General features: G+C 44.0%; 1 protein-coding gene across 2 annotated transcripts in view; it reads right to left on the bottom strand.

Annotated features, from left to right (window-relative positions):
* Window positions 1-14717, bottom strand: part of Ern1 (endoplasmic reticulum to nucleus signaling 1) — a 78328-nt gene that overhangs the window by 17498 nt on the left and 46113 nt on the right. For both annotated transcript variants that reach the window (XM_047544857.1, XM_047544856.1), the window contains exons 5-10: window positions 12606-12678; window positions 10159-10281; window positions 6711-6812; window positions 5367-5628; window positions 3856-3934; window positions 2664-2829 (exon numbers count right to left, since the gene is read on the bottom strand). In XM_047544857.1, coding sequence (XP_047400813.1) covers window positions 2664-2829; window positions 3856-3934; window positions 5367-5628; window positions 6711-6812; window positions 10159-10281; window positions 12606-12678 — 805 coding nt within the window. The remainder of the gene's footprint in view (window positions 1-2663; window positions 2830-3855; window positions 3935-5366; window positions 5629-6710; window positions 6813-10158; window positions 10282-12605; window positions 12679-14717) is intronic.

The following is a 14717-nucleotide window of genomic DNA, read 5'->3' as shown; positions in this document are numbered from 1 at the left end:
TCAATGCCCACTCCCTGTTCTCCTCACCACTATTTCATGTCTACCTGGGCATTCAACACACATTTATTGAGCATCTACCCGATGCAAATTACCATAAGAAAAGAGAGAGGTTACTAAAATAAGGACCTGGGATTTCATGTGGTTTGATAATCTGCTTATCTCAAATTAAAGGACTCCATATGCAGCCTAACACGGCCAGGCTGCCTCCTCGGCAGGCTGTTGGCGGCTGTCAGGCTCGTTTCTGTTCTCTCACTTGGATCAGGTCTCTCTCACCTTATGACCTCTCCATTATTCTCCCAAACCTATCAGAAGCTGTGACACGAGTGTGAGATGAAAACCAGCAGGATCTAGTTGTGTTTCTTGACCTGGAAAATCCCTCTTCAGTCCTTCGTCTGACCTCAATCTCTTTAGTTCAGTTCTCTACCCACAACCTAACATCATCTTTAAGGGAAACCCACTTTTGCTTCAATTACAAGTTTTTCCTTGTCTACCAAGGAGCATTGAGACGTGCTTTTGCTCAGGGGCAGGGTTTCCCACAGTTTGACTACCCACTTCAGACCCCCGAATGGGACTTGCTGGGAAGCTCAGGAATCTAAACATGGATAACTGTGGGTAACTGAGGTCAATGACAGTGAACTACAGCTAAAAGAAGCAGGTTCCACATGCCACTCTGCGCTGCAGCGTCCTACCTGCCCCTTTCCCCAATGCCCACTCTTAGTGTTCAGAGTCCCACCTGTCTACAGGGCACCCACCAAGAGGGTGCCACAGAAGTCTATGAAGTCCCACACTCCCCATCCCTTGATAGTCTCTGTGATTTATTTATCTATCAGCGTCAATTAGTTCCAGACTCCAGAGAAAAAGCACATGGCCAGTCACTGTCCTGGACCTCCTGCATCAGGCCCTCTGGGGGTAGTATGTGCCTCTTTGACAAAGTTTTGGGTGACACTGGGACCACAAGGCCAGGTCCACTGTTTAGGGCAACCATAGGCTACACCTCTGGAGCTTATGGGGCCATTCTATCTTTAAAATGAAGGTGAACTTGTGTGTCTTTCACAAAAAACAAATTGAAGGACATAAGTGGACATAAAGAGAGACATCCTATGGCCCTACTCTGCAAGAAGACTATCAAGTACTCCCTCTGCCTTATTTAAAAATGACTAGCTGTGGAGTTTTTCAGAGTGTATCTCAGAATTGTGAGATCCTAATTTAACTACTTCTTTATAATTTGTTAGGTTTCCTAGTTTTTGTTCTTGGAGAATCTATTTTATAGGGATCTAATTTTACAACCTAGCCATAAAGACCATTCCCCCATGTTTTTTTTGTATTCTCATGTACATTTCCTCAGTGTCACTCTTAATCATTGGCAGGCAGTTTATGTACCCTTAATTGGTATGTAAAACTGAACAACCTTGTAAGTTTAATGGCCTCTGCTCAATTAGCTTTTTTTTTTCACCATGGGCCCACTTCGGCATGCATCCCAAATTACTTGGGTTAAAAAAAGAAAAAAAGTAGAATTCTTTCATTGTCTCCTTTGCCTATTATTTGATAAAATCAGTAAGATGAAAATGGATATAAGGAATCAGAAGGAATACAAAACAAAACCTGGGCAACCTGCAAAGGGCACCTGAAAGTTTGCACACACCTGGTTTCCCCACCACAGGTCCTAGGTTCACGGCTCCATCGAGACCCACTACCTGGTAGGTCATGCTGCTTCCTAGTCCATGGTCTCCCAATTATCCTCATCCCTGTGCCAGAGCCCCAGCCCTGGCCTCTTTTTGCAGGTCCCAAGAGGAAGAGAACAGGGAGAAGAAACCTTGTCAACTTCAAGATATTCTGGCAACCCTACAACATTCTGGGCTGCCCCACTGGGATTCATCCCTACCTTCACCTGGGAGGTAGTGCATTTGGAGTGTGAGTGTGAGTATGTGTGTGTGTGTGTGTGTGTGTGTGTGTGTGTGTGTATGAGAGAGAGAGAGAGAGAGAGAGAGAGAGAGAGAGAGAGAGAGAGAGAGAGAAGGGGGAGGAGGAACGAGAAGGGCAGATGGGATTCAAGAAAACTCCAGCTTGCTCTAATAGCTTGGGACACTCTCTGGGAACACAGAGCCTCTGTCCACTCCTCCTCTAACCATACAAGCTCTGGCAGGGCCCCCAGTTCAACCTCAGGACACTGATGACAGCAGCAATGAGAAAGTAAAGGAACTGAGTGGGGGCTTGGGGCAGCCTCTGCCCTTGCATGGCTTTCAATCCTCCAGGTCTTAACCCTCATCTCTCCTGGCTCCCCACCCACATGAACTCCAAGCCACCTTCCCACAGAAACGGTCTCAATTTTCTTAGTTATAAAACGGAAATAAGCAGGCATCTTCATTATACAAGGTCACCATGAGGAAAAAGAAATACTTTTTTCAGATAATCACACAAAGTTTATGTCACTTTGAACCTGAATTCTGGAACATTAGATAAACAATTTCTGAGAACTGACTTGGTAACCTGGCTACACTGTTTAATCTCCTTAAGAGTAAAAATATTCCAAGGTCTAAATGACCACCTTGAAATGACAGCGCAGTGCCTTCAGCCAGGAGCATTAGAAACCAGCAAGGCCAGCTTTTGCCCACCAGGAGGCAGTACGCCATCAGCTAAGGCTGTCCCTGCAGATCAGCTCTTACCTATTAGGAGCCAGTAATTCCTCAAGTAGTTGAGCTTGTTCTTCCCTTTCAGTCCAGGGTCAAACTTGAGGTCCGTGCTGGGTGTGATCACACATTCCCCTTTGTCCCCAATGGTGACACCATCAGTCTGGGGGCCTTCCAGCAAAGGAAGGGTGCTGCCACGGGGCTGTGGAGACACGGCATGGTGAGCCCAGGAGCCCTTGCAGGAGAGCGGGTTCCCCAGGTCCTGCAGCACACCCACCTCCCCAGCTACTATCCTGAGCCTTGATGGAACTGCCATGCCTCCTGATGAGCAGTTCCAGTGTGGGCTCAAGTGCAGGACACTCAGAGTAAGACACAGGGCCCTAGACCAGGCGAGGGAAGCTTCTCTCTCAGAACAGGACTGCTACACAGACAACTTTTCAGTTCTCACACCTGGATTCTGTGGGCCAGGCAGCGTGTTACAGGGCTCCAAAAAGCAAGGATGGGAAGATCTAAGTGGAGAGTGAGTGGTTATCTACTAGTCTTGAGGGATGCAACTCATGGGTGGAATCAACTCCAGTTAGGTGCCCAGTGCTGGCTCTGGCTCTGGCACTGTTCCTGCTTACACGAGCAGTGACCAATTCACTGGGAAGACAAGAGACAACCAAGGAGCTCAGACATGGAAGGGTCAGGATGAGCCGCTGGGATCATAATGCCTCAGACATTCAGAGAAAAGACTGCTCACATGAGGCTGGTGAGGTCCACGGAGGCTTGGGGAGGTCATGAAGAATGGAAGAGATTTGAGTAGGGAAAAGGTAGAAGGAAGGGCATTTGAAATGTGATATCAGTTCCAATAAAGGCTCAGAAGAAAGATGGACAGGGAACTTTTGGGAATCCGGGAGAAGTTGCACTTGGCTACACTACACAACTCCCACAGAAAGAGGCTGTGCAAGTACTTGGTGGGTCTGGCTTGAGGAGGGCCTGGACACCATCTGGGGAGCTTAGATTTGAACATGAGAGCGACATGGAATAACCAGGCTTCCTGGCTTTAGGAGGCTGCTTCTGTTACATATCTTGCTTTCAAAGTAGAATGTGGAATGAGCAGAAGCTGCTCTTGAGACTTTCAGCTGTCTCACATTCATAACCAGCAGGATGTTCTTACGTAACTCAAAGTTGTTCTTTGCTAACAAGGACCAGAAGGCTGCATCTGCAAGCCACGCAGCAGACTCACCACAACGGCAACCCCCTCGTGCACCATCGAGGGAGAGGCATAGAGGCTGGTGGAGTACTTCCCAACATACAGGGTGGGCCTGGGAGAAAAAAGACACAGGTGTTCCAATCATCTTGTGTATGGATCCCACAAAAGGGGGCTTTTGGGAAAGCACAGTAAACCCTAAATGCCACCCACAGGAATAGCCTCATTAGCCCTGGGCATGGAGGAAAAAGTAGGGGTGTGAGGCACAGGTGCTGCCAAGGAACAGGACCGCAGAACTTCAGATTCCAGCTTCGCTTGCCACCTTCCAAAATACAGATAAGCTGCTGAATGGTAAGCCTCAGTTTCCTCATCTGCAAAATACCAGGGCTGGACTACACATTGCTCAGTGTAAAGGACTGTATCTGATGACCTTCAGTTTGGCACATACTGTGTAAGACCCTTGGATGATCCTGATCAGCACATTTTCATACCACTACCCCCAGTGCTATCACCATGCTGTCTTGGGCTTTCCAAGGATTCTAGAGGCTCGGCTGAGGCCTGGAGGAACAGTAGACTGCTCTCCTCCAGATGCATAGAGCAGAGGGATGTACAAATAATTCCAAACCAGGTGAGACTTCCAGTCCCCCAGCTGGGCAGTCTGCCTGTCTGGGGCATGGTGGAGGGGGTGGGACCCATGGTCAATGGCAGTAACAGTGTGACAACAGTGGGAGTTGCAACTCCAGATGCTTCTAGCTACTAATGTCAAAGCTCTTGTGGGGTCAGTATCTACTAAATCACCCACACCTCTTTCAACAAATACCTTCCATGTGAGCAGCATCTTACAGTTTAGACAACACGTTTTCTTTGATATTTCCCACAACTCTGTAAAGTAGGAAACTGAGACTAGGCACAGTTAAGTGACCTAGTGACAGTTTATTAGCTGGTGGGGATGGAGAACACAGCCTACTGAGTCTTTGACATACCATTCCACTTTTTTTTTTTTCCTTCTGCTTTTTAAAATGAATATAACATAATAAAAATTTAGAAAAACATAAAGTCAAAAAATAAATTTCTAGCCAGGCGCAGTGGTACACACCTATAATACTAGCAACTCAGGTGGTTTAAGCAGGAGGATTGTGAGTTCAAAGCCAGCCTCAGCAACTTAGCGAGGCCCTGTCTCAAAATAAAAAATAAAAAGGGCTAGGGATGTGGCTCAGTGGTCAAGTGCTTCTGGGTTCAATACCTGGTACTAAAAATAAATAAATACATAATTTCTTCTATTTCCATAAGAGACATACTCAAATTTCACTATAGTTATAACAGAAGTTTCCTTCCCATCCTCACCCAAAATTCTGACTTAATATTCAAGAACTCTGATGCATCCAGGGGTTACCCCTGGTTTTTATATTCTGGGGTTTCTGATTGAGACAGTCTTGGCTCATGATGTTCCTCAGGGCCTCAGAGACATCACCCTGCCTCCTCCAATGTAGGGTACACTAAACGCCAGTGTCACAGCTGCCACCCCCAGCCCTGATTCCCTGACTCACGTCAGTTTGCTCTTGGCCTCCGTCTCTTTGGGGAACGGGTACTTCCACTTGGTGATGCGACCCACCTCCCCAGACATGAAGGTCAGGTAGCGCAGGGTCTCCACAGCAACATTGATGTGCATCACCTTCCTCAGACCCTCCCGCTGCCAGACGTAGAAGGCCACCACTGGGGAGGCATAGTTTTGAATCCACAGGACGTCCCCAGATTCACTATCCACAGTCACCACCAGTCCATCACCATTGGACACAAAGTGGGACATCTCTGTAAAGATCAAACAACAAAAGTAAACTCAGTCTCACTCTATCCCACAACCACATCCTCTACTCTCTTGGCAAGCTGCAGTCAGAGGAAATGAGACTTCTGAAATATTCTGATATTCTCAGAACAATTTCATGGTTTCCAATGAACTTGCTCAGGTTCCCTGATATCAAGACACTGAGGGCTGCCTGGAGTATAAACATAAGATAGGACCATTCTCCCAAAGGCATTTTCTTCAGGGACGTTCTTTGCCATTCTATTTAATAAGTGAGAGTAAATACTGAGCAGAAAGGAGACAATGGAGCTGCCCTATTAATCTGGCATTTTATAGCATTATTTAAAACCCATGGATCAAGCTGAAAATCAGACTTAGGAGGAGCACCTTACTCACAAAGGAGCATGCAGAGAGAGACGAAAATATTTTAGGTCCTAAACCAGAAAAGGCGGAGACAGAATTTTGGATACTAAGGTTAAGATGATCAGATTGGTTTTCAGTTATCGTCTGAGTTGGAGAAGTGTTGACTACAGAAATAACTAGGGGATGAACCACACTTAGAGGAGCCTTCTTGATGAGGCTGTTAATGTCACATGCTGAGCCCCCAGTCCCCTGTAGCGGGTATTGAAACTGGGGGTGGTGCTTTACCACTGAGCTATAATCCCAGACCTTTTTATTTTTTAATTTGAGACACGGTCTCACTAAGCTGCTAAGGCTGGCCTCAAAGGTTAATGCTCCTGCCTTAACCTTTAAAGAGCTGGGATTACAGGGATGTGCCTGGCTTATGTGCTGATTTTTAAAATTATTCTGTCCAGGGGCTTGTAAATTTCTTCTGTGGTACACAGGGACTCAACAAGGTATGCCCTCCTTCCTTTCTGTCTAAACTCACCACCATTTTTCTTTGGCTCCCCTCCGACTTCTCACCCAGGCCCCTGCCACACTGACTGTGGGAAGTATTTACTAGGAGCCCACAGCAAACCCAGAACCCGGTGACGAAGGGTATCTTAACGAAAACCCACTTTCTGGTGAGGTCATTTCCATAGAGGGAATGTGCCAGCTCAACCTCATGCAGCCCACGAGGAGCACTTACTGTAGTCCATGTCGTCCTCGGGCAGCGAGGCTGCATAGTCAAAGTAGGTGGCGTTCCAGCGGAGCTCGCGGGTTTTGGTGTCATACATGGTGATGGTGTATTCTGAAGAACACAGACCAGTCCATCATCACAAAGGGACCTGGCACCTACTGAAGTGTTGACCGTATCTAGTTACAACAAACAAATCCTCCCTAAATTACATATTAAAAAGTCCAGGCTACCCATGTGGAAGAAAAGCCACGTGAATGAGAACTACAGTCCCAGACACACAAGTGAACCAACAGCAAGTGCAGGAGAGACAAGTCACCCTTGCTGTGCCCTGTAACTCACAGCTCACAGAACCATAAGCCATAACAGGTGTGTTTATCCACCAACCTTTGGGGTGATTTATTACACAGTAACATTTAGATGACATTAGAAAGCAGTACCTAGAATGGGATGATTCCGTAACAAAAACCTAAAGCAAGTAGCATTGACTTGGGACCAGCTGGAGACCGGAGGCTAACAAGAGGACTGTGAGTGGAGACTTGAAAAAGCAGTGAAGAAACCACTTCTAGAACCTGAAAAGGGGAGACCCAGCTCATGAACTTCTGGAGATGTGACACAATTACTAAGACTACTGTTTACAGTAACTTGGAATGAACTCAGGGATCTGGCTGAGATTTCTAGGCAAAAGGCAAAAAATGCTGAAATGTTTCTCTTAGACATGTATGCTATACTGCAAGACGATGAGCTAAAGAAATCATTCAGCTTTCAAGTAGAATATAGAGAAAAAAGAGGGTCCAGGGCTGACCCTCCAGTTAGAAAAGATTCTCAATGTTAAAAAAATGGCCTGAAGGCAAAGATCAAATCCAGAGCACTAGCAATAAAAAAAAAGGGCCTCAGGTCAGGGTCAAAATCAAACCCAGGGTGAGTCTATTAAGACCCTTCTTGAAACTTCAGAAAGTAATATCTCACAGACCCTCTGTTAAGTAAAAAGGGGTCTAAGAACCATAAGAGTGTTGTGCCATAGCACTCTCACTTTTCAAAGTAGAGATTCACAGCACAGCTTTTATCTAATAGTAGAGACTATCACTTGACACATGAGAAACCTACAAAGTTTTTAAAGGAATAGTATCATGGACTATAATAATCAGAGATAATTAAAATGGAAGAAAATCTCTGGACCCCCTACTTTCAATGAACAAAGAACAGATGGAGAAAGTTACAAAAATATCCATTTCTTATGGAAAGAGGGATTTCTTAAAGGACACAACCAAGAGTAACTGAGAACAATATATTAATATACCTTCCTGGAGGGCAGAACTAGGCCCTAGTCAAGGAAAAATAATTCCCTGCTCCCCAGAGTAGGGGAACCTGAACATATGCACCTGGTTGGATTTCAGAATTACTGAGAACCAGTATCTGCTATGTGCATAGCTTTCCTTCCATTTTTGAACAGGAATGGTGACAACAGGTATCCTATCTCACCATCATATGTTGGGTTGGGGGAAGGGGTAGGTGGAAGAGAAAGAGAATGAATCTCTTTTCTTCACCTAATCAGAGGAACCTCCTAGCTTGACGTAGAACCCAAGAATGCTGGATCTTGAGAGTAATGTTGTGACTGGATTTTGGGAATCTTGGGAAGGGTGAGTAGATTCTCTAAGTAGAAAGGTTGTAAACTACTGTAGTCTGAGGGAGGACTGCAGTGCAATGTCTGAAGATCACCACCAACAATTCTTCCCAGAAGTATGCAAGTCACTCTTTCCACTAAGAGGCTGAATCTATTTCTCCATCTCGGCTCTGGGCTGGCCTTAGGACTTCCTTTCACCAACGGAATGCAGTGGAAGTAAGGTTTTGGGATTTCTGAGCTCAGACCTTATAAGGCATTCCAACACCCATGTTTATCAAGTGGGAATTGAGCTGCATGTCAAGAAGTCCAGGCTATTTGTGTGGAGAAAAGTCACATGAAGGTGGACCAGAAATGAGTGAGCTGGGCATGTAGAATAGAGATGACTTGTCTTTACCCAGCCCTTCCTGTGTCCCTTACCTAGAGGGTCAGGAATAAAATGGCACTGAGATAGGTGATTTGCTATGCAGCAACAGATAATGGAAACAATAGCTTTACACAGCAATGCATGTGCATGCCACCTAATGCCAGAGTGTAGCACAAATCCCTTAAATGCCTCAGTTCTACTAGGAACCACATGATTTTTATACCTGGGTAAAGCTGGGATCACTGTAAGATTTTACCTGATGGAAAAGGTAAGCCAAAAAGTCCCAAGCAGTCACAACAGTTCAAAGTTAGAACACCTGATTTTTATGGGTGGGGTGTGCAAGACAACAGCCTAAGACCTTCCTCCCAGTAACAGGTGAGGCCTGTCAGATGCTACAGGGCCCAAGATCAGTTTCACTGATTTGTAGAAATACACTGTTTTCTGTAGCATCTGAAGGAAGGTTCTGTCTCTTTCTTCAAAGCTTAGGCTGCCTGAATGTTTAGACCTAAGTTTAGAGCTCAACTATAAGTGAATTCATCCCAGGTTTAAAATTTTTTTTATGTAAGGACCTGCTTTATCTATTTTTTTAAAAATATTATTGACATACAATAATTGTACATCTTATGAGATTGTAGGTCTTTGATATATTTTTTTCCTTCTAGATGTTTTCTTGATTCTTCTTTTAACTTTTGTGCAAAATTTTCCTGGTGACCCTGATATATGTGAGGTATGGTACATATGAAAATGAGTAAGACAGGGTTCACCCATTCACTTGTTTCAATATCTGAGCACCTTCTGTGCATCAGGTAATATGTCCAGTGTGGAGATAGAGCCAAAATAAAGTCTTACCTAGGAGAACTGATATTCTAGTGAGAGAAGCAGAAAACAAGTACATAAAATTAATAAATATATAGTGACAAGCATTAAGAAGGTGGCTGAAATAAGAGGAAACAAAATGGTGCGAAGTGGGTGCTATTCATGACTGTTAAGGGACAATGACGGTGGTGTGATGGCTGCTATGACAGGCCTGTCAATGGCTACATGTGTCCCCAGAATGTGAGAGCTGAGGTGAGTGTCTCTAGGCTGGGTGGGAGCTTTGAGGCAGGGGAAGAGACTCCACAGACAAGGGAACTTTTGAGTAATTGTGGAAGAAGAGACATCTTTGCTATTCTGAGAACTGCAGGTAGTTCACCCCCAACTGGAAAATGTTTTAATGAGAGAAATGCAGCAGGGAGGGCTGGGAAGTGGCAGCTGTACCAGAGGGGTTCTGTGGGTCCTGGTGCAACTCAGACTGCATCTTTTAGGCAACGGGGCCACTGCAGGGTCTTAGAAAGGGATGCTTAGGCTGTTTGGAAAAGGCAGTCCTGGTCACCTTCTGGAGAACAAGGGCAGGAGCAAGGGCAGGTAGCAGAGTTTTATTAGATTCTTTCTAGAAACAGGCAGGCTGTACAAGATGGAGGTTTCTTTCTTACCTGTCCGTCCAAGATACAGAAGAGAGGTTGATGGGCAGAGACTATCAGCAAAGGCTGATGACAAAGTCTGCTGCTTCTCACCAGTCAAGAGGTCAATGACATACCAAATGTCCTGCTTTTTACCTGAAAGGTCACAGGACACTCTGTCATTTCACTTATTCTCCACAGAAAAAATTATCATTGCCAAAGTAGTTGTTCTAGATATTCTACTCTATTCTGAGAAACAGGACTAAATTCTTACAATGTTGAAGACATTTCTATGATATTCTGAAGGTGACAAAGTAAATGAGAATGTGGAGATAACTTCTTGGGCCACTGGGTCTTACAATAATTTAACAACCTGATCATTGGTATAAAAATTTCTCCAAACCCAATAACCAAGTTATAGTAAAAAAAAAAAATTCTGGGGCCGGGGATATAACCCAGTTGGTAGAGTTCTTGCCTGGCATGCATGAGGCCCTGGGTTCAATCCCCAGCACCACAAAAAAAAAAAAAAAAAAAAAAATTCTGGGCTGTGGCTCAGTGGTAGAACACTTGCCTAGCATTAGTGAGGCACTGGGTTCAATCCTCAGCACCACATAAAAATAAAATAAAGGTATTATGTCCACCTACAACTAAAACGAACAAAAAAAGTTCTAACTTTCAAGTTAGATTTTATTGCTTTGATTAGTGGCCTTAAATATGAAAACTCTGGCCTGTAAAAGCAATCTTTTTCCCACGGACTAGGAGCTAAATACTAAAGAGATGTACTCAGGGTTTATCCTCCTGATAACTGTAATTTCTATTTCTCAACATCCCTACTAATTAGCCCACATGTGAAGATGATCTATAGTTACTCTTTCTAATTATAATTAGCTAGTACCTGTGACTGGTCAGTGGTGCTGGTTGTAACCTGATGCTAATGAGGACAAAGTTATCTCAGGCTCCACCCCTGGTCAGTAAGTTATTCCCAGGCCACAGTTCATATCCCTCACCTTGGTCAGCTAATTAAAAGACATGAACAGGTGAACAACACAGCCAAACAGCATATGTTTGTTAGGGAAACTCACGGCATATGTATTCACACCAGGGCATCCTCTGGTCTAAAGGTCAACATATTTATAGAAGCTATGACCTCTGGGCATTTGAATCTTCCTAACATATTAGAAAAGTATTCTACATCCAAGGACTTTTGGAAGCAGAACATGAGATCCTAGGAAGGTTACAGGGCACTGAATTTGCTACAGCTACACTTAGTTCTAACATGTAGCATACATGCTGATTCCACATGTATACAACTTGTCCTTGGATTGTGAACTCTCTATTCTCAGTAAGATGTTAATATGAAAAAGTCTGAAGGTAGAATGAGAATGTCACCAAGCAGCTATGACCATGAATCCTTTCCATCTGGTATGGCATACATCTGGTTACTTTAAGGATCACTGCAGTCTGTATAACCCAGCTACTATTTTAATGGGCAGACTGGGGAACTACCATGCTCTTAAATATGCTTAATAAACTCACTTAAGATGATACCACACAAAGATGATGGAAACACAATGTCCTAAGTAGACCACAAATGACAAATTGCTGGGAAAAGCTAGAAGACCAGATGGGAAACAGTGACATAGATGGTCAGAAAATGGTTGGATGGGCCTGGTATGGCCAGAAGAAAATCCTGGTTAGTCGTTTCCTCTGAATCTATAGGCTGGGGATTCCTCATTTCAAAGCGGTGGAAGGAAGCAAGAGCCCCAGTTTCCCTAGCAAAAACCTAAAAGCTGGCCTGCATTTGAGACCCAGAAAATCACATAAAGCTCCTGAGGCAGGAACAGGCAATAAGCACTTTCAGTTCCTCAAAAAGAAAGCTGCTATATAAACACAGGCTATTATTACTACTATGATTTCAAGATAAATACAGCTCTCCTTTGTGTTACAAATGCATTTTTATTGACATTTTGGCAGCAAAATGGTACAGAAAAGCAGGTGAGCTGATGCTTTAAAAGCTGTGACCCCAGAGGTATAAAGGCAGCTTATCTAGGCAAGCTGTTAAGTGCTGTTTCCACCAAATATTCTGATAGCAGGAAATACTAAGAAAGCCCTATAATTAATAGGCAGGGTCTAGTTTTCCTTCCTTGGCTCAGACTATTGTATTCACTTTAAATTTCGCACAATTGCAGCTGGGTGTGTTGCAATCTTGAAATCACAGGAGTAGGCCAGACCAGCAACTAAAAGCTTGTTAAATGAGTAACCATATTTATGGTGTCAATTTTTCTCCCAGATGAGGGAACCCTTTCTTAACTGCTCAGCTGATCCTGGCACTTATAGTACAACCAAGGCAAGAAAGGCCTTTCCCAGAAGGACTGGCAAGGGAGTGACAGCAGCCCTCTCTCTCAATTGCCATTTCCCCAGATTCCAGGACTCACTGTCAAAGAGATCCAAGTTTCACTGTTGAGAACAGGAATTCTTACCCATGTAGAGGATTCCATCTGAACTTCGGCATGGGGATGCCTGTACCAACTCTGGGATGGTAAAGGGAAGTTTCTTTAAAAAAAAATATTAAAAAGGAAAAAATAAGTTAACCAATCTTGTGCAATTATTACAACTTTACTGGGCAGTCTGTTTCTGTTACCCAGTTCTGCTAAAGAAAAGAGCATTTAGCAGGTGGGAGTTTTCCTAACAGGAACCCAAGAAGAGGGGGGTACCCTGTGTTTTCACCCACTTCTGAAAGGGCTTGGGCTCCTGAGCTCTGTAAACACTAACTCCTTTACTTGACACAGGATGCCAGGTCTTCTGTCCAGGGCACTTACTGGGTGTGACATAAGCCTTTTCTGGCAAGACAACATAAATATGGAGAGTTACACTAACTGCTCTAAGAGTGATAGAAAGGATTCCATCTTGGAACAGTGACCAGAGCTAGCTAGACTAGGTAGAAGGATGATGGCTTTTAGAGGTGGGAGAAAGTCATGATATTAATGCTGAAGAGAAACAACCTTGCAAACAAGCTTCAAGCCTGGAGAGAATGAGAAAGGCATCATTACATGGGCAACAAAAAAGTTGGAGGTAGAAAAAGAAATTTTGGTGTTTCCTTCAATAAATCATTCTCTATTGAAAAACAAGAAAACTGAGCTTTTTGGTTAAAAAAGGAAGTTATGGTAGGTGCCAGGAAAAGAAACTAAAAGGAATCCAAATGTTTCAACGTGTTTCATCATAAAACGGACTCTTCTGCATCTACAGCTGACATCTGACAAGTCCTTTTGGTCAATGCTCGTTTCAGTGTACTTTATTTTTGGAACACTCTGTGTTTCTGAAACTGTTCTACAGATACCCGCTGTTATAGAAATGCCAGGCTACAGTGCTGCCACCTTTTTCTCCAAGAAAGAGAAGATTTCTCTGTAGCATTAATAAACAGAACTGTAAATCTAATCAGTAATTTGGATTTTCCTATCATTCCAACATTCAAACTAAGCCTCAGAAAAGGCAAAATGCCACTATGAGGTAGTAATGCCTGTGTTTTTGCCAGATGTTTCTGATAATCAGAAAGTGGTTTGCCAGTGCTTTAGTTTGGAGTCCTGGGTCCTGAGCTGCCACAGTCCTCCTGCTTCAAGTCCCAACCTGGGAAACCTACGGTCTCTCGAGTTGCTAAGCCACAGCACACAGGAAGGTGCACCAGGTGGTGTTAAGGCCATCTTCCTCAATCAAACCTCTTTACGTCCCAACCCCAGTCCTCAAAGTTTCGGACATATTTCTTAACTTCTCAGGGCTCAGGTTCCACATCTCTAAAATGGGGGATAATCCCTATGGGCTGCTGAGAGGTTCAACATTTTCTGACAAACAAGTTGCTTAAGAAATGCTGTGGGGCACAGTAGCACACACATGTAATCCCAGTGGCTTGGGAGGCTGAGGCAGGAGGATCTCAAATTCAAAGCCAGTCTCAGCAACTTAGTGAGGCCTTGTCTCTAGATATGAAAAAGGGCTGGGAATGTGGCTCAGTAGTTAAGCACCCCTGGGTTCAATCCCTGGTACCACACACACACACACACACACACACACACACACACAAAGAAATGGAGGCTATAATAACATGGAGAAAAATGTGGAAGGTCAGTTATGCACAGCTTTCTACTGGCTTGCCCCTTGCTCATCTGCTTCAGTTCCAGGTATTCAAAGACTTTTTAGATTTTATATTTTTTTGGTGGTACTAGGGACAGGACCCAGAGGCACTTTTACTACTAAGCTACATCCCAAGATCTTTTTATTTTATTTTTTTACATTTTGAGACAGGTCTCACTAAGTTCCGAGAGCACCCTCAAATTTGCAATACCCCTGTCTCAACCTCTGAACCACTGGAATTACAGATGTGCGCCAACATGCCTGGTTCAAAAACTAATTTTAAAACACCCCAATTAGTGTCCATAATCCACTTACAGTTTAGACTAGTGGTTCTCAGCCTTGGCTGTATGCTAGAATCTCACAAACTTAGAATCTCTTAAACTTTCTATGAAGCATATGATATACAAATAGAAAAACACAGTCACGCACCTCAGTAATTTTTACAAAGTGAATGTTCTCATGTCACCAGC

The sequence above is a fragment of the Sciurus carolinensis genome, chromosome 3, assembly GCF_902686445.1.
Source record: "Sciurus carolinensis chromosome 3, mSciCar1.2, whole genome shotgun sequence".
Taxonomy (NCBI): domain Eukaryota; kingdom Metazoa; phylum Chordata; class Mammalia; order Rodentia; family Sciuridae; genus Sciurus; species Sciurus carolinensis.
The sequence above is the reverse complement of the archived record's forward strand: the minus strand, read 5'-3'. Positions and strand labels throughout refer to the sequence as shown.